This window comes from Rissa tridactyla, chromosome Z (assembly GCF_028500815.1).
Source record: "Rissa tridactyla isolate bRisTri1 chromosome Z, bRisTri1.patW.cur.20221130, whole genome shotgun sequence".
In the NCBI taxonomy this organism is placed as follows: domain Eukaryota; kingdom Metazoa; phylum Chordata; class Aves; order Charadriiformes; family Laridae; genus Rissa; species Rissa tridactyla.
This window is the reverse complement of record NC_071497.1, coordinates 46,918,169-46,938,862: the sequence shown is the minus strand read 5'-3', so window position 1 is coordinate 46,938,862 and position 20,694 is coordinate 46,918,169. Positions and strand designations below refer to the sequence as shown.

At 36.9% G+C, this 20,694-nt stretch overlaps 1 protein-coding gene across 1 annotated transcript in view; it reads left to right on the top strand.

The window, feature by feature from the left end:
• PCSK5 (proprotein convertase subtilisin/kexin type 5) overlaps positions 1-20,694 on the top strand; it is a 252,572-nt gene that overhangs the window by 207,651 nt on the left and 24,227 nt on the right. Inside the window, exons 22-27 of the mRNA XM_054184936.1 lie at positions 333-469; positions 2,468-2,665; positions 3,251-3,319; positions 15,151-15,193; positions 16,011-16,153; positions 17,376-17,576. Coding sequence (XP_054040911.1) covers positions 333-469; positions 2,468-2,665; positions 3,251-3,319; positions 15,151-15,193; positions 16,011-16,153; positions 17,376-17,576 — 791 coding nt within the window. The remainder of the gene's footprint in view (positions 1-332; positions 470-2,467; positions 2,666-3,250; positions 3,320-15,150; positions 15,194-16,010; positions 16,154-17,375; positions 17,577-20,694) is intronic.

Sequence of the window (20,694 nt, the reverse complement as noted above, 5' to 3'; positions counted from 1 at the left end):
AAGACCAAGTCTTGCTTTCCTGCTAACAGACACAAGTGACCACTGCAGGGATTGTGGTAGAAAGACATCTAGGTACAGGACCAAAAGGTGATTTTTCTTAGAAAAATCTCAGAAAAAAATAATCTTTGAAGTCTAAGACCCAGGTTCAAAACACAGTTGACTTTCCACTTAGTAAATACAATGAATAAAATCTGGAAAATTAAGGAGTAAAGTGCAAAGCCTCTTGTAAATAGATTGAAGGAAGAGTATCTTGGGTATCTTGTTAATTTCCTTTAAATTTAAAGAACAGGTAGCTGCTAAATTTGTAATTATGCCTCTCTCTGCCTCAAAAGAGTCTTTGATGATGGTCGCTGTGTTATGCAGTGCCCCAGAGGAAAGTTTGAATTCAAAGGTCAATGTCATTTGTGCCATCATACCTGCCTGGACTGCAGTGGAAGTGAACCTAACAAATGCACCACTTGTGGAACAGGTAAGGAGGATTTCCTCTTGCAGCTTTTCCCCTTCCTTGGCCTCCAAGTTCCATTTTCTTTCTGCTCTCAGGCCCAGTTTTTAGAGCTGATAAAGTAGTGCTTTTGCTACTGATCTGCATCATAATCTTGTTTTAACCCTGAAGGTAGTTGGAACTCAATTTATTTTTAAAAAGGTACAAGAAAACACAATTCTGCATTGTCCTTGCATCTTTGTGCATTTTCCCTTGGTATATTTTGAATAGAAGCTATGTTAACAGAAACAAAAAGTCGCACCGGAAAAAAAGGACAGAAAACCTGCCTCTGGAAAAGAAAGCTCCGTCCATGCCTCGCCCAGCCTCTACACAGTATGTGCTACACTGAAATGGAGCAAGCTTGCACAAGCAGGCAGGGACCCAGGGTGCTTTCCAAAACATCTGTCTGGGGAAGGCTAGGAAACAAGGATGGTGGGTTCCACTGCAGACTGCTGTGTCCCTACAGCTGGACAAACAGGGCCTGCAAAGAGAAACTGACCCCTAACACACAAAGAAACTTGTCTTTTGGACACATTTTTATAGAGCTCAGGTTGAGAGAGAAGGTAATGTTAAAATTGTGGCTGTTCCACAAAGCAACTCTTTTCCTTTTGAAGTTCCATTTTAAAAATTATTCCCTCTCGCCTCTGTAACACCTGATGGGCAAAGAACTTGAGGCTGTTACATACAAATATGTGTAACTAGCCTGAACTGCCCTTGGAAATGAGTATTTAAGATTTAACTTTCAATTCACTTAATAAAGAGGAAATTTTGGTCAGCTTTTTCTGAGGACTCACAATGGATTCACAGCCTTTTTCCTTTCAGCTGCTATTTCCATTTCAGTCCTAGTTGTTAATGGCCCAGGATTTACTTAGTAATAAGTGTCCAGATCGCCTGAAAACACTGGTATGGCTGGCAATAATTTGTCATATTGATGATGAGACTGACTTTCTCACTTTGGGAAATGTGACTGAGTAGATGAAGTTTTCAAATGACACTTCAGGTCCAATGTGAAGGAGAAGTTTGTATAGTTGTTCCCCAAGTCCCTCCCTGTGGTAGACAGCAATATAAATTTCTGTACTTCTGCATATCAAGAAATGAAGACACTGGTGAGAGTCACACCCTGAGGAGGCTGGAAAAGATCATTCTAAAGATTTTTACATGAAAAGTAAAAGAAACAAAGTCTGAATACTTCTGCCGTGGTGCAGCAATTATTCCCTATTATAGCTGGTTTCTCTGCAGTTTCAAAAATAAATTATGGTAAACAAGTTCTTGCTCTATAGCAAAAGCAATCAAACACACTTAGCACAATAATGTAAGTAATTTATTCTCTAGGGTAAGCCATTGGAAAACTCCTCATGTTGCAGCACATGGCACGTGGCATTGTAGGTGTTTTCACAGGTTTCATTTAGAAGGATTTGAAGTAGGGGACCTCCCAGCTCCCCATGCACTGAAGAATGCTATTGATCTGGTAGCAAATAGATGTACGCTTGCTACTCATATTCAAATCTAAGTGATTACAGATTCTAGCTGTGACTGGGATGAGGATTACAGTTTAACCTAGTACAGACACAGAGTGATCCTTTCCAAAGGTGAGGTGGCAGCTTCACTTTCCTAATGGCAATTCTACATCCACAGGTACAATAGAATACAAATACTTGTATGTTCACTGCAAGGGCACTCAGTAATGGAAATCCCTCGATCCTTTCTTTATTAGTATGATGGATGCAAACAGTTATTATTCACATCTTTATGTCATAAATCTCCAGGAATGTGGAAGGTTTGAGGTCATGAAACTTTCATACATTTTAGCTCATCTGATGTAAAACAGCAAATCTAGAAATCTAGCAGTCAGTGAAAAATATTCTCATCAGCTGCAGCACCAGCGCCTAAATGTTTGGCAGCATCAGCTGCCCAAATGTCCTCTGTTGCTTAAATCTTTTCCTTTTTTTTGTTTTTTTTTTTTTTTTTTTTTGTTTTGCCACACAGATAGAAGAGGGATTGAACGTTTCCTGTATCATGGGGAGTGCAGAGAGAGCTGTCCTCCAGGTCACTACCATTCAGACCATACCTGCGTGGCTTGCTCTGGCCACTGTGAGGTGTGCCTGAACACCAGCCACTGCAAAAGATGTTTCAGAGGCTACTACCTTACTCAAAACATATGTCAGAAGCATAGTTGTAGAGAAGGTAAGCATCCTTCAGTAGGAGTTAACAAATATTCTATTTAATTTGTGTCCTGGTTTCAGCTGGGATAGAGTTAATTTTCTTTCTAGTGGCTGCTGTGTTTCAGATTTGGTAGGAATGTCAGTGCATACTGTTTTAGTTGTTGATAGGTGATATTTATACTAGTCAAGGACTTTTTTCAGGTTCCCGTAGAAGCTGAGAAGGATCATAGACAGAACAATGGAATGGCCAACGGAATATTCTGTACCGTAGACGTCATGCTTGGTGTATAAACAGGGGTTGGCTGGGGGGCAGAAATCCATGATCACTGCTGAGGTCAGGAAGGTCAACCATCTCACCAGGTGGTGAGAGCGACTTGTGTCTTGTATATTCTTTTACTATGATTGTTGTTGTTGTAGCTATTATTTTCCTTTTCCATTACTGTTCTATTAAACTGTCTTTATCTCAACATAAGAAAAGAAATTGCTGTGAATCTTTCTCCTTTTTGGATTTGGACAAGTTTATTTTTGGGGACCTTGCTGAGTGCTTCCAAGTGTTGGCCTTCCAGTATCTGGAATTAACCCAAAATTGGTGATTCGCAAAACACAGGTGAAGTGGAAGATCCTGACTCTGAAGATTGCATACCTTGTTCAGAAGGATGCCAGAACTGCAAAATGGGTAAATATTCCCTTTATGAACCTTTATCCTTATTCTTAAGGTAGGGAAAAATTATTCCTCCTCCCTGTCTTGACACAAGCCTATGTGCATGCTGCTGAGCTATTAATCACTGCTGCATTTGCTCACCAAGTAAACTGTATTTTTCCCAGTGTATTTATTTTTGAATACCATTTCTAAACTCTATCTCCAGCATAAATAAGAATAATTTTTGTATTACTTTCGCTATTAATCTCTGCAACATTTTTTTCCTGCTTGAATGCCACACTCAGGCTGAGAGATTTACTGACTTTCTGAAGCCATTGTCAGACACAGAACTTTATGAAAGACATGCAAATTTTCGAGGCCTGAAAATAGATCATTAGCCTGTGTTTTTTCTTTAAGGAAATAGACATAAGGACAGACCTTAAATTTCAAGAGCAAGTCCCTGCAATAGCAATGCTACTACCTTAAAAAAATGCTAGGACATTGATTCATTTTTCATGCTGGATTAGAAAAAGTAAGTTCCTTCTCAACATATTATGGTGTTGACAGAGAGTTTGTTGTCTTCAGATCAAAGCCATTTAACTTACTGAACTCGATCTAATCTTTCACCTTGACAGAGGATTAAAAATGTTTAAAAGATATCACTATTCATTGTTTCCACCGTATTTACATTAAGAAAATTTTATTTCCGGTGGCTGTATGGACAGATCAGCAACTCAAGACTGAGACGCAACAGGGTGACCCATCAGAAAGGCAGTCTTCACTTATGACCTCTCAGACAAATTTCTTCTCAAGAAAGCACAGAGTTTACGTAAAGTAGCACTGAATGAGTACTAATATGCCAAGATGCTTTGATAAGACCATCTGTGTCACAGAAAGTAAGACTTTCTAAAAATTCCTTGAAGGATTTTACAGAAGAAAAAAAATAGACCTGAGTTTTACTTCTTTCAGTGCAAATCTAGAGCAAATCACTGCTCTGCAAACAGTTATTTGTAATTACTACTTGTTTTCTAAAAAAAGGAACAAACTTGATTTGTTATATTTCCAAAGACCGTTTTTGAAAGTGCTAAAATTGGAGACTACCAGGACTATCCATCCTCTCCCTAATTTCAGACAGGTTTCCACAGACAAAGGAGTTCATAATGGACTCTCTGGTTTCTCCTGCCTGTGTTTTCAGGCCTGGTGTAACAGGCACTACCGTCAGTACCAGGGGTCTGAATGTTGCTATACAAAGGAGAGTGAACCGTAGGAAAGACAACTGTGAAAGAACTCATAAGGAAAAAAAACCAAATATACAAACAAAAAAAAACCCAAATCCAGAAATTAATTCCCAGCACTAGTCACAACTGTTTCAATGCTCTTTCTCCTTTTGTGTCCTTTTTCCCTGCAAAACAAGACTATCATGAATGCTCATGCATACCAAACTTATGTAACGATTTTCATCACATACTACTTACTTCTTTCTATCAGTCATCCAGTCTAATATGTCATACCATAAAATTCCCTATGTCTCTGGTGACCAGCCATTCTGCATGAATGCCGTTAAGCTTAATGCTTTCCTCTGTGACTGTAGCTTTCTATATTGCTGAATGAAGAGCTGGACGGACCAAGTTTTAACATGATTGCAACTACACTGCGGTCTTTTTTGGTATGGCATGGTTTCCAGGCTCATGTCAGCTGTCTGCTTCCTTGTGGGGAGAAAAAAGGAGAGAAGAAGTTAAAGGAGAAAAATCTTTTTCAATACCAACCTTTACTGCTGCTATCAGATATTACTTCCCCTATTGTAAAATTTTCAGTGCTCTTCACAACACTTGTGACTAAAAATTCTTTATACCTCTTCTGCAACTATTTAGTGCCAACCCTTGCTTTGAGTTGGGGTGAAATGCACTATGAATAGTAGCTTCTCTTAAAACTAATCATTGCAAGTTAAGTCAGAAGCTGATTTTCTTTGTATTTGAGCTTAATAATAATTTGAGCCTGCATAAGGAGACTATAAGACTGTTCATGGGCAGCTGACATACACAAAAAGGGGCTGTACTCATTTACCTTTGTCCTCAGAAGATCTTTCATCTCCTAAATATTAATCATTCATAATACTCACTACATATTTACTCTCAGGTTCTTGTACTTGAAGTTCTGATTTAAAATAGTCTTTCCAAAAGCTTCAAAGATCAACGGAATGGATGCAGGTGAAACAAAGACTGAATAAACTTTCACTGCTGAGTAAAGTCAGAAGTGCTAAGATGCCAGAGTTTGGTAAGAGGCATACTATTAAGGAAACTCTATGGCTGTTACGATGCATATGTTATTGAGAGTCAAAGAGGTTGGTTTAATGTTAGTTCTGTTTGGAACAGAAGCACAGCAGTGGGCTAAAAGCATATCCCAAGCAGCTTTTGCAAATTACCATTTGTCCCTGAAATAAAGCATGACCTGTAAACTTCAAACTTAAAATGAATTAGGTAGAGATGCTGTTTGCTTGTGGTTATGCTCTTAATATTCAATGAGTTTTCTAGCATATCAATAGCTTAATTCATAGATAAGATGAGCACAGTAATAGGTTTCTCATGTCTTATCAGAAAATTGATATATTTAGAGACTTTGATTAAAAATAACCAGCTGAACTGTACCTCTCGTGGAAAACAGAAATGGATTCTTTTGAAAGTTGTAAAGAAATTACACTGCCATAAAAATAACTTAAAATAGTAAAATTTCAAGGGGAGAAAATATGAAATTTGATACATCTTGTTTCACATCTTTATGGTCTTTCTACAGACTCTCTTTTTAAAATTAAGCAAACACTGCATGATTTTGCAGTCTCTTTTTGTCTTATCTTCCTTTCAACACCACTGAGGAATTTAATCTGAGTAACAACTGTAGAGCAGGAGTAGGAAAAGCATTCCAATGCTATGAACATTTCTATTAGAACTGCAGTGGAAAGCTCTGGGAAATGCTCTATTTAAAAAAAAAAAAAAAAAAAAGGAGGAAGCAAAATGTAGTAATCACAGCAATTGGAGTCAAAATTATAGTTCACATACTGAAAAGTAGTTATTCATATACAAATGCAAATACATTTCGTGCATACTTACAGATCTGCAAAAGAGTCAAGACCGTTCCCTCACAAGAAAAATCATCAGGCACCTGCTCTTTCTGAAGTGCTTTGAGATCCTTCGAAATAAACTGTAAAAGATAGATATAATTAACTTCTTTGGTTTATACCGGTACAGGATCTCTAGCTTATAGAAGCTATATAAATTTAAAAAGGAATATCAGACCACAGTGACATTATATTGTAAGCTAGGAGCAACGAAATACAAGTGATTCTCTTACTGTCTGCAAATTACAAAGCTTAGTTGATATATTTTTTCTTTTTTGTATACACAGGTCTAACTTTAAAAAGGGATACATATGCTAATTAAGATAAATGAACTGCCTATTTTCCTACTAGCCTGAAGGACAAGTAATTTTTGGCCCAAATATATTTCACGGGGCATGAAAGAATAGATTAAACCACCACCCGCAGTCTTGGGCAATGTTGTCCTGCTTTGTGAAGGCAACAAAATGAGTAAGATTTACTCTTTTCTGGCATGATGCCAGGTGCCAGCAGAAAAGAGGTAGGCTGCATGGGAAATCTCTCTTCTTGCTCAGTAGTGACCCTACAGTCACATTAAGACATACTTTTATATCATAGTTTTATATCAGTTTGATACTGTACATCCCATGTCAGACATTTCAGAGAAGAATGTAAAACCCACCCAGGTTTTACATTCTAACACTAACACTGCAGGGTAGTGTTCACCAGGCATGAGGATACAAGGAAGATTGACAGTGTTTATAAAATTTTCTGGGACCCTCAGGAAATGAAGTAAAATCTGTGTGTTTTCCTCCAAGTTAAGACCCGGTTTTGTTTTAGGGCTCTAGTGTGGTAATACATCTTTACTGTATCTACACTGAAGGTCTAAAAGCAAAGATAGGGACTGTCAGGGAGACTTAATCAAGGACAGATAAGTCTTTGTAGTTTAAATACAGATGACGCTTTCTTTTAAATTCAGGTGATACTTTTCTTTCTGATTCACTTCATAAATTTGGAGGCTGCTCATATTTTAAGGAGATAAAGAATCTTTAATGCTCACAGACACCATTCTGCCCTCAGACACTATTAAATGCTGGCATACGTAATAGGGAAATTGCCTGAGAAGCACTAATCCCAAAAGTATCTATGGCTTTGTGTATAGTGTCAAAGCAATGGCTACGCGTAGCAGGGTTCAGCTCCTTACCTTCTTCTGCCCACATGCTCTCGAATGCATCTGACTGCTTGCTGCCTTACTAGCCCAATTGGCACGCTCAAGCAGGTGGCATTCCATGAGATCTGAAAGGCAGACTCTTGCACAGGTATTGGAAACTGAAGTGAGAGCGAAAGACAAGTCAAGTCTTAAGGGTGACTTCAATACGTAAACTTAATCCTAAATTCTTACAAGCTTCAAATACATTCCTACTGTTGTGCAAGCAAACGCAAACACAAAATTGGACAAACAGTCTGTAAGAAAGTGTGCTGAATAAATTTCAAGTCCACACTTCCAGGATTATCTTTATTACTTTGGTACCTCAGGTCTGATAACCCAATTTTGGACACTCTGGACCTACTTTCTTGAGTACCAATGAGCTATTTCTCCCTCTAATGCAGCTAGATCTGTGGGAACTGCAGGTCTTCATCACCTCTGGACATCAGGCCGTGATTAAATTTTAATGACTTGTCTTTTGGTGCGCACCAGAAAACACCATGAAGTCTACAAAATTAAATACAGTTTCCTTCACAAAGGTAGCTTTTGAAAGAGAAAGTTCTGACGAAACAATGTAATTAAGGAGGAGGGTTGTCTTTGTGCCATTGCAACATCTACCTTCTACCTCTCAATGCAAATTTAGATCACTTCAGAATACCACCCATATTTTTTCCAAACTTTTAAAACTGTAATGAGTTTCAGAATCTTTCTTCAGAGTCAAACTTACATTTTTAGAATGCAGTCAGCTGTAAGCAAACACTCAGGACAAGAAAAGAACACTAAGGTAAAACTGCAAAATTTGAGCCACTTAAAGTAAATATTCTAAGAGAATTTCAGAGTCAATACAACTCAAGAACATAACAGCCCTCAATATCCACATTTGATATGTCTAAAATACAACACATGGACCAGAGTGTTTTTCAAACACTTTCATCTCTCTCTTTCTTTCTAATTATACAATTTGCATTTGCCCTTTTGCGCCTACATAATGAACAGACACAAAATATGAGTATTTATGAAGATAAGTGATAAACTTCTCTGATATGCAATATCTACAGACTGGCATATGTACGCTTCACAAGCAGAAACTGCTGCCCTATTAACCAATAATGGTAACTATGAGCACCTGGTTCACTGAGGAGCTAAACGTTTGCAGCACATGGAGCTCAGGTGGATCATTGGTAGATTCGCAGGAGTCAACAGAAGGATAGGCCTCCCTCTCAGAAGGGATTGTGAAAGTCAGGCTTTGTCCCAATTTGTTTGCCTTCCTGCCAGTGTCCTCCCATGGAGCTATGCATTCCTGATCCAATTCTTACTCGCCCACTTGCTGATTCACTTCCACTCACCTCAACCAACTTGCGAAAGTACGACATGTTGTGATATGAATGCTTCTCACGGCTTCCCAGAGATTACCTCATCTCCATGTAGCAAAATACCATGTATATTGCCTTTTGACCCATCCCAGGTTCTGCAGAGAGCAGCACAACGTGGCTTTTCCAGCTTTTGCAACAGGATTATTTTCAAAGGCTAACAGAATAAAGCGCTCCTCAGTGAGGGTGCAGAGTGAAGAACGCTCAGAATAGCCACCACACTTCTCCCTTTTCAAGGATACGCTTGCCTTACAAAAGAGGCAAACACTGAGAAACCCCAAAGAGCAGTGTCCCTGAGAATAAAAGCCTACAAAACAGGCATCTAGGCCAAAACGTGACTCTATTTTAGCAAAGTAAAGCCTGAGCAACTCTCAAAGGTTATCCAGAACATAACTATTTAGTTTGGTCTGGGTTACAAGGTCTGTGTACAAACATACAGCTATAAAGGCAGAAAGTGAGACTCAATAATCCAAATGCTCCATGAGATCAATTAAACGGAGGGAGACGGGGGAAAATACAGTCTATAAGGTAGTGAGAGTGAGAGAAAAGGTATTTGGAGAAGATTTAAGGAAACTGTGAGATAGCTGAAAGGGCAGCACTGTGAACAGACTCAAACTCAGGTACAGATTGCAATTCTGGCAGTTGTGCTCATGATTAATGAGTAAAAAGTGATCTGGTACCCCTAGCAACCTAAGAAACACAAAGGAAAACTTCATTTCTTCAAACCTTCCCTGATGATGAATAGACCTTGGCTTTCAAAATACCAGAGAAAATTATGATAAGGATCCTTTTTTATCTCAGAGTAAATCTTCCTCAAGAGGTTAATCTTGCAGAATAGGTTTTAGATTTGCAGATAATAGGACTCGTTTCCACAGGCTTCTGGAATGAGAATATGCAATCTGTGCAAAAGGAATACCCAGCAAGATTTGGAACTGTTCTTTTCTGATTTTTAGGATGACATTTCAGTGTAGGCAGAACATTACATCAGAGGATGTTGTCTTTCCTAGAGTATAGGTAAAAGAGAATTTTGTTGCACAGTGAAGATACAAGATGTATGTATCAAAGAAAACACGCTCTCTTTGAAATTTTTATTTCTCTGAGAAAGAAAATTACTTCCTGGACAAAATCCAGACTTGGGGCAAGTCATTGGAAAAACTGAAGATACGAGATTGAACCATGAGTTCTGTGAACACATAATACTCCAGATTTTAGTTTAGAGTTCTCTGTAGAAATAAGAACACAGAAGAAAAATACTGCATCAGACCAAAAGTTCATCTAGCTCAGTAGCCACTGACCAAACATTTTTGAGCTTCATGTGTGGTGTAAATCTCACTACAGCACTGGTCAACTATGTCTGGTGAGCCATTCTGACTCTGTATTTACTTTTTAAGCCAGTTTTTAAAATTTTCTATTCCTTAAAGTTTCCTGATCTCATCGCTTTCCCGCAGTGAACTCTGTCCCCAGATTTGATGCATTTATCAACATACATACAAGTATTTATGTATTTATCAACATTTCACCTCAGTCATACAAACCGTGGAACTATTCCAGGTAATGCATATTATCATGTTGGTCTTTGGTTTCATTTCATCTTATCTGCACTTCATGTCTACTTCTAACTGCAACATACTAAAATCATTATTTGATCAAGAAAATATTCCTCATTCCCTTTATTTTATCAATGAAATACAGCAACAGCAAGTGACATTATTCCCCTTTTAGAGTAAGGTAATTGAAATTAGACCGGTGTGATTTTTATAGTTAATCTGCTTTACAGCAATAATAACACTCAGAACATTGTTTTGTTTTATTTGTCTCATTTTCATCCTAATTAAAGGTAGTTTTATTTTAAATAAAAAAAAAATACAAAAAACTAAATAGACAAAATTTTAGTAAAAGTATATTTTTTGCAAGAGATGAAGTCTATCCAAAGTATTTTTTTTCTTTTTTGCCTTAAAAATAAGTATTTTTTAATTCATTAAATATCTTGGCTGAATCAAAGTTGTAGGTTTTGGCCAGAGCAAGTACTGATGCCATTTTTCCCCCATATAAATCTAACTGACAACAGAACACAGCTTTTTCCTTGGTTAAAATTCACAATCTCTTCTTCTTCCATCTCCTGGTAACATGGCTTGTCAAAATAAATTATGATGTCAGAAATGAGAAAAAAGAAGATAAAGCTGATTTACTGACAAAAAGAAAAAAAAAAAAAATACGTGAAAAACCAACCAAATAGACACAGACAAATACCTTCCCACACAAACTGGAAGATCCAAACCAGAGTCCTTCGTTTCATAACAGAAATCTTATTTTTTAAAGCTTACCGAAAGCTGAGTTTTCAGTTAGATCCCTGTCTAGTCAAAAATCCTATTATGTTTGGATTGTAAATTTCAGTTATTTTAATTGAGTTGCCATAAAAACTAAAGAAAAAATGGTCTAAGGTAGTTAAAATATATAATTACTCTTGTTGGTGATGTAGTACAATTTATAGTACGTTTTTTAGATTATTGTAAATTATTGTTCAGGGGAATGTAAAAGGCAAATAAAATCTAGCAGTAACTGTTGAAATTAAACAATTACTGCAGGCTGGCCCTTCAAGGAAAACTGCAATGTAATATAAAATCATTTTCAGTCATTACATTTAATTAAACTGGAAAAGAAAGGTAAACCAAGCATTAAGTCCCAGGCAGTGAATATCCTGAACTTCTCCTGAATGCAAAAAAAGTTGAGTGTATTGAGCACATTCTAGGCTCACGGCTGAGCCAATAAATAGTTCAGGAAATTTAATTTTAAAAAAAGTTCATAAACAAAACAGGAAGCTAAAATAAAAGTTACAGTCTAAATACAGATCCTGCAAAATGTACCCTTGCACTTAACTTCAACTCCCAGCTTTATTGTATACAGTAGATAAAGTCAAGCATGCATACGAGTCATTGCAAGATCTGGGTCTAATTAGATGGGATACCTTGAGTAAGTGCTACTCAAAAATACAGAGGGCTAGCCATGTGAAGGTTCCAGAATCAGGATCTGTCTAAATACCATGAGCACTCAAACATAGTGAAACAGTGACAGGGGTTTCCAAAATGCTCTGGAGCTTGTTTTTAATATAGGTGAAATTATGTACTAGATATTTCATTAAGCCTCTACAATTGCTTACAGTGTTCCTTTACAGATTTGAACAAAAATAGCCTTCCAGCACAACAATGCTATGCTTGTAACGCTAATGTCCGTACTTCCCTCCTGGCGCAGAAAAAAACACTAATTCGTTTCAAATCAGAGAGTTCCAACAGAATGCATGAATATTTGGCCTTTGACCAATATTTAAGATTTGCATGTACCTTTTCTGTATTATAACATAGCTGCACTCCAAATGTATTGTACTTGAGAAGGGCAGGGGGTGGAGGAGGGAACAGGAAGAGCAGTTTATTACAGACAAGGAAAGAAACCAAACGACTTTTTCTATGAACTCTAGATGATCTTTACTTATCTAAGAAAACTGCAATAAAACCAGAAAGTCACAGAGGACTTGTTTGTCTCTGAGGCCTTATATTTTAAAATGGTTGAATCCTGCTTCCAACGCTGTCAAGATCACTTTTGTTTCTGTCTTCAAAAGAGTGGCATAGGCTCAACATAGTGGAAATCAATGCAAATGGAAGCTGTAAAATACAGGTAAAATATTAGCAGTTCTCATGACAAGAAGCCTTTTGGAGCATGACATAGTAACCAACCCACTTTGCACCACCGAGATCTCATTATTTTATGGGCAAGTGAAGGTCTCAGTGAGTACAGGATGCTTGTTAGTGCTAGTCCAAGAACTGATTGTGACAGGTTTTAAAGGAGCTGCTGTTGAAGAACTACACATATATATCCATAAAATTCCCTAGACTTAGTTCATTCTTAAAATTCATTTCCAAGATTTTGGAAACACAGAGTGTGTTAAATATCAAATTTGCTATTGCAGGAACAGCATATTTAGTTTTCTCTCTCCCTGCTAACAGACAGTTACCCTCTTTGCATTCCTTTCTAAAATATGTTCATTATTGCTCAACAGTTTAAATTCTGAAACTATGACTAAGTTTAGAGAGTGGTAGAGCTTCTATTTAGTGCTTATGTCTTTAAGAGAAAGAACAATTGTTCCGTAAGGGTTGATAAATAACATAATATAGTAGACAAACTGGCAAATGAACTTGGGGTGCGCTACCCCAATGACTGCATGTTTTTGTTTTACAAAATTGTCAAGAAATTCTCCCCTGGGCTCCAAAATCTTAGGTTTGAAGAAAGACTTAGTGCATTCCCAAGTGAAATACAGCAAACCAGTTATTCCTACAAAATTTGTGGCCTTCTAATAAGGTATTTACTATTACCAGTTCTGACTAAGCTTTGTGTAAGCAGGGGGATGCAAGTGGTATTTGTGATACTTTTTTTTGCTCTCTCCACAATAGATATCCTAATCCGCAATCTAAACGAACTGTTTTTACCCTTTCATTCCTAGATACTTTATCTTAGATCCTAAACCAACTCAAAATACACAGTCTTTACTTAATGGTCACTTACTTAATACTTAATTTTTCTAATCTTTTTCCAGAAGACAACCAGACATTGTGTCTTTGTTTGCAGTTACTGCTGAGATCTGTCTGAAACTGAGCTATATAGATAGTCAACCATACAGGCAAAACTGAGAGGGCAGTTAGGAAAGAAAAATGTCATCAGAAACTCCCACAGGCAAGAGAGGAAAGGGTCCTTTCTTCATAAAAGCCAGAAAGTACATGGAGAGTTAGTCATTAAACCCACAAGCAACCCCAGTAATTTTAACAATGTCTCTTTGATGCATACTCAACTTTTTCCATCAGTGAAACATAAGGACTGTATGTGCCAGTGCCATGACAATTTTCAAAAGGTATACACGTGCTTATTTATCACCATATCAGCCAGGCTCCTAACAATGGAAGGAAAAAAACACACACAAATTAATTGGGGAAAAAAATATCTCAGGAAGTGTCCTTATGCAGAAACAGTACTAGTATTTCAGAAATCATTCAAAAAGAAGCCCTGGACAAACCAAATGTCTTTTATCTAGAAGTAAAGGAAGACTTCGTAGAAAATATTTCCATATTGTAAGAGTATTTTGTGTCTTAACATAAAAACTAATGCAAAGAACACTAGATCAGGTGATTGCTGTTTCGGTTTGTGCTCTAAACAGTAAAGAGAATATTTTCACAGATCTGCAACATTTCTGGGTAAAACTTTACACCTCATAAATAAATTGCTAGAACTACTTGCAAAACCAAGTCCATGTTGCCTAATAAGTTTGCGTGTGTAAAGTGTGATTTATTGTAGATACAGTTCAAACAGACTCAGTGAAAATTTTGCCTTATGAGTACTATTAATATCAAAAATAATTTATAGGTACTTCATAGGAGAGCGGTTTATAAATATATTCGACCAGGTTGTTCCGTTTCCTTCCAGTCTGCTCCCTTTGGGATACTTGAGTAAGGTAAAAGAAATACAAAGGTAACAGAAGATAATGGAAGGTTATAGAAAATACTCTTCACTTTGTGTGAGCATAGAGCCATGTCAATCTTTGTAACAGTCTTAAGAAGTTGTATAACATTTCTTCTGTTCATTCAACAAAAATTTTTAATGCGAAAAATTAGTTTTCTGAAAGTAAAGTTTACCCAAATGCCGTGCCCTCCACCTCCCCTCCCCCCCATTATAGAAAGGTATTTGTCTAGCTAAGGATTTTTTAGATTAAACTGGTTACTAACATGTTTTTGAAAAGTTTGCTTTTAGAGGTGCCAAAACCTTTTAACTTATCTCTGCAACAAATAAAGAAATAGGATGAAACTACAGATTTGGATAGCTTAGAGTCTCATTTTAAGAGTTCATTTTGCCCAACTTGAGCTCCTGGGAAGGTTCTGCTTTTCAGAACAGCTCTTCCTCAAGCACTCGGCACCTTCTAGCTACCTTATGCTGAGGACTCAAGTCACAAGTCACTGCAAAAATATAAGCCAGGACCTGATTGTGGAAAAGTTTATCTCCAAAAATTGTAAACAGAGATTCAGAGGTGATAATGTTTTAGTTATGGTTGTGGTGGTTTTAACGTGAGAGATAGTAACATAAAAATGGTGTAGCAACAATTCTTTTCACCATTTTTTTTTAAACTCTGATTATTATTTACATAATTTCACGTTTTTCATTTCAGATGACCAACGAATCTGTATAACATGTATACAGAACTACTATATGTAAGTATAGCTCTTCATGCCTATACATTTTTCTGAAGCAAAAATGTGTGCTTCACTGCCTAGATCTGTATGTTATCCCATTCCTTTTAAGTGTTGCCTATCTGAGAACAGTAACTTTGGAAAAAGGCTTGGAAAATGCTGAAAAACTAGCCAATCGCTCACCACCATGGCCTTTAAAATCTTATGGACTGATGTGAACTTTCCATATGCAAAGAGAGGAATATGGAACAGAAAGAGTCTAAAAGTGGAACAGTGCCTCTGGATTTGGAACTAGTATGCTCTCAGCATATTGTGTCCAATTTTGGTAGTTGCAGTTCAGCAGGCACACTTAAAAATGTAAGGAGGTTAAGGAAAAAATACATAGGTTAATTGAAAGTGTAACTTAAACCAAAGAAAAGAACTCTCCTGCTTTTCAAAGGGACAGTTATGAGATCTCTGTAAAAATTACCATGACAAAAGAAAATGTTGATTAAAAGGCTATTCAATTTAGCTTATATATTTTTACAAGTGATCAGCTCTTTACAACCATAATATAGTAATTTCTAATTAAGCATGCATTTGGTTTTATGCCTATGTTTAAAAAAGAAAATTGAATTATTTATACTTAAGAACGCTGAGATTAGAAAACATGACTTGTTAATATTTACCGGTTGAATAAGTAACAGAGCTACAAATACACTTCGAATCTATCATTAGAGGAATAATTTCTGTTCATGGGGATGAGAATAGAGCGTTACCATTACCATACCTAGAGACATAAATGAAACAAACTCACCTCAAAAGGAACTTGCTAATGATGTTCTACTTTATCTTACAGGTATAAGCAGCGTTGTTATAAATACTGCCCAGAAAATACTTACAGAGACGAAAGTTCTCTGCAATGTAGAGAGTGTCCTAGCAACTGTGATAGCTGTGACAAGGACAAGTGTGACTCGTGTAAAGAAGGCTTTTATCTCTCAGGTAAGCAAAGTACCAAGTATGGCATATAAAGGAAAGTATTTTGGACTGTTTCTTCAGAGAACGAGTCTGGACTCAGCTTCTCAAATTCATAAATCTTTTCTATGGCAAATAGTGGAGGCTGAGGGGAGTTAGCACTTTGCAGAATTGAGTCCCTAGCATAAACATAAGGTGGTTATGTTAGCCAATAGAGTTATTTGATTCAAAAGCTCCATATATTTGACTACAAATTTCCACTTTTTTTTTCTAGTTTTGTTTTTAATGCATTTCCACTCTTTTGGGCAAGTACAAAAAATATGTAGTTGATTCAGACTTTGTGAAAGGAGGGGGTTTTGACTCACAGAAAGACATGGAAACGCTTCCTTACTCTGTGCAAGTCTAGTTTTACTTTGACTTTCAGGACCACATAAAGTAACAAGCCTTAAACACTCTGACATGAGCTCAGTTAAAACCACTAAATTCCACATCAGATTCACACAAGACCAGGAATCTTTTAGCTTTATTACGAAGCCATAAATCAGGCAGGTCTGGTTCAGACATGGTGCCAAATATGAATCACAGGAAACCTTGTGCATTGCCTGCTGAAAGTGCCAGTAGAGAAGTACAAAAGCATCATGCTCATGGAAAATTCTGTGGTCACAACCTGAGGTGATCTGGTTGTCTACATTTTTTTTAATTGAAATTGGAGGAAGCTCAAGAAGCTATCAGTGTAACAACTTCTATGGGCTTCACTGCAGTATGCCGACCGTTAAATTTAATCAGATTTACCTAACTTTAGCTTTACATTCACTAGAAACTAGAGATTCACTTAATCCTCAAAATGTGCATGTATCTAAAAACTTTTGGGAATTCTGGACTTAGATTTTGTATTGGGCCAGTATAAAAGTTTGGACTCCAGCATAAAATTTTTGTTCAGATTCAGACTTCCGTAAGATTTGTATATGCCAGTATTTAGGGTATGGATGAAAACCGATCTAGATATAAATTTAAGTGCAGATTGGTTGGAAGGCTGTGAAGTTTGCACAAGCAACTGAGCTGAATTTAAATTTCATGCCAAAAAATTGGAGTTTATATAGCTACAAAAAGTTTAATGAGTTCTTATAAGCTGGGTTTTTTTCAACCGTTTCTGGCAGGAGACAGAGAGATGCTATAGGTGTGGTACCCCCTTGTTAGGATTAATAGGGGTCAGTAGACACCGTGATGCCAGGCTCTGTTTCTGTTGCAGGCGGCACATGTGTGAGTGAGTGTGGTGACGGCTTCTTCACTGATGACATCTCTAGAGAATGCGAACCTTGCCACAGGAGCTGTGCAACCTGTGTTGGGTACAGCTATAAGAACTGTACTGGGTGCAAAAACAGTTTCCAGCTATCTCATGGGCGCTGTCTGAATCCAAGAAATTCTCCACCCGATGGGAAGTTCTGGAATGGTAAGTTGCAACAGATCCCTTAATCTTTTCTGTTTCTCTGAAGACTACTAGAAGTTGTAGAAAGAGGATACCAAGGTCTTGCATCTAGAGTGAAACTGTGCTTTTGTCAAACCCACTGTGATTTTAAAAATATACTGACCAAAAACATTGGTTTCACAGAGCGAAATTCATTTTCCTGCAAATAGCCTAACATTTTAATACAACTTAGGTGTTCCTTATCTGGGAGTTGTCTTACCTGGACAGATAAAAGTTTAAAAATAAAAGATAATAATATAGAAAAGATAAAATATAGATAATGGATAATAGATTAATCTACTGGGAGTTCCTTACCTAAAGTATTGGGAGCTTTATAGGCTATGTTATTCCCTACACAGAAGTGAATGTAAATTGTAGCAAACAGAAAATAATAAAATGTATGTGTGTGTGTGCGTGTACTGTGTGTTTAAAAGCAAGCTCTCTTCTTTACCTTTCTCCCCACAGCGCAGGCATGCACCACCACTCTAAGGGACCAAACACAAGATGTAGAACTACATTCTGCAGTTCTTGTCCTATCTTGGCCATTTCCATGACCTTCACAAAATAATCAGTTCTTTCTTGGCTCCCTGATCTGTAGCATAGGAAAGACAACTATCCGTTAAAAAAAAAAATTGGAAGGAAAATGTTTTTAGAATTTAAAGTTGTTGAAGGGAATGATCTGTATTAATTTTTTTAATTATTTTCCTTCATAAACGTCTTCAAATGCATGCCTGTACTGTCACAAATTGTTTGTTAAGAAAGTATTAAATGAAAAGTGTATAGTAGAATATCTGTCATTCCCATTTTGTCAGTTATATAAAGTACAACTGAATAGGTTATATTACCAAATGAGGCAGTGCTAATAGTGAATTTATCCCCCAGCACACAAATTAAAGCTCATTTGCTATGAATATTCATTTTTTTAAAGTGAAACCATTACAGCACATGGAATCTCGATAGTTAGGATTGCAAGTGGCACTTTTTAGTTGTATGAACGCCATACAAAGGGTAAAATTTCCTCTAGAGTTTCAATAGCTGATTTGCTGATCACAGTAAACAAAGAGGAAAGTCAGTGTCGTATAATCCTTTCACTCTTTTTACAGTTGTAAAGCATTATTTGGAGTAACACATCCAGTTTTGGGCACAGCGCTTAAAGAAAGAAGTGGGCCTGTTAGAGTGGAAACAGTGAGGATTACCAGAAATCTAGGGAAAAGATTATTTACAATGAAAGGTTGAGATAAATGAGGCGCTTGGGTCTAAATGAGAATGCTAAGAGGAACACAATCACAAAGAAGAATGGAATAGATTGGGTCTCTGTAAGTGTGGTAAACAGAACTTAAAATGCAGAAAAGGAGTATTAAATTTGGCATTGGAAAAAAAGGGGATTTTCAAATGGAATAATGTAGTAGTAGTAGTAGAATATTTGAGGAGGTTTTGGGGTTTCCATCACTAGGGATCTTTAAGAACACATGAAGAGCATCTGACAGGGATGTTTACTGAGTGGAGCAAGAGACTAGATTACTTAAGGGCCCTTACAGCTTTATTTTCTATCAAATACAAATTTTCTTCTGACTCCTGTATCTTTATTAGACTAAAACACATCAAAGAATTACTATCCTTAGATCTATATGACCTTGCATTAAATATTAAAATATACTAACAAATATTTTCAGAAAAGACATTGACCATTCCTATTCATTGCCTATCTATGGAGAAATGTTGCATCAAAAGGAATAACATTTCTTCACTTCAGAAAAAGATCAGAGAGGCCTAAAAAGGAGAAATATTAATAGAAAGTTTGTGTCCTCTATGCATTTCCTTGTGTTTCATCCATATGAGTAAGTATTCTTTCAATTTCAGACTGTCTACCTCAGACCCATGGAAAGGGCACATCTGCAATTTAGTCTATCTATTGGTTATCTATTTCTCATGCTGTCAAACAAGGTGACTCATTGTCAGCTTTTTGCTTTTGAGCAGGCAGCTGATGCGGTTCTGTACATATCAGCATTGCTGTGCTGTGAAACCTCTGTCTTGCATACGGTTTCTCTTTCCTTCCAGTGATTAAAATACATCTTACTTAGAGGCATTTCAACTGTGAGATATGTCTCTCAGAGTTGTGCTGACTTGAACATTAATGACTGCTCCAAAGTCACAGGATTCCTGCTGCAGCTGGTGATGGGAGCCCAGGGAACCTGGCTGGAGGCTCTTCACCTTCTCTTGAATAGACTTGCTGAGATTCCTGCAGCGTGGCAGCAGCTGTGCCATGTAACTGCCGAGAAAGTGATGTTGAACTTAGTGATATCTTGAACACTTTCTCACCAGGGTAGACTTCCAAATAGTAGTAACCTTCAAGTCAAAATGTTCATGAAATCGTCACTGTCTTTACACAAGTTACACTCTGAATAACTACATTTATCAACAGTTTGTGAGGTTTCTTGCTCAGATACTGTAAGATCATCTGGTTCTCATAACTAATTTTCATTTGCTAGTTAACAACAAAATCTAAATTATTGTCTTTTTGGCTAGAATATCACACTTTAACTCATTTCTTTTGATGATGCATTCAAGAGGCAGATGTCAGCTGAGTCTAGATTTCCAACTGTGGCATCTGTATTTGAAATTGTCATTCCATGCTGAAGATCCTTAATAAAAAATAAAGGATTCATGCAGGACCAAACCACATTTAACTCTAGCAGTATGTCACACTAATAGGGTAGTTCCTAGTTAGAGACTGCAGAACATTTCACACCCTGAAAATGTTTTGAAATACATGGATAATTTTAAAAGAAAAAAAAAAGAAAAAGAAACAAAGTTTCACTACCTGTTCTAATTATTTTCTTCATTGTCAAAAGCCTTCTGAAAACCAATAAAATTAAGTAGAGACAGACACTGTCTTTTATTGTTTTGTTCAACAATACTGTAGGATTGGTACAAGAATTGACAAAATGAAAACCCATCTGTGTTCCTTGAAACTTACTGTCAATGAGGATTCTGGCTGGCATACCTGTACATACCTGGCCTGAAACAATGATCTCTCTCAGATCTTCTTAAGCATATCTGTAGGGAATCCTTTTTTCCATTATTTATGTTAAAGAAGATTATG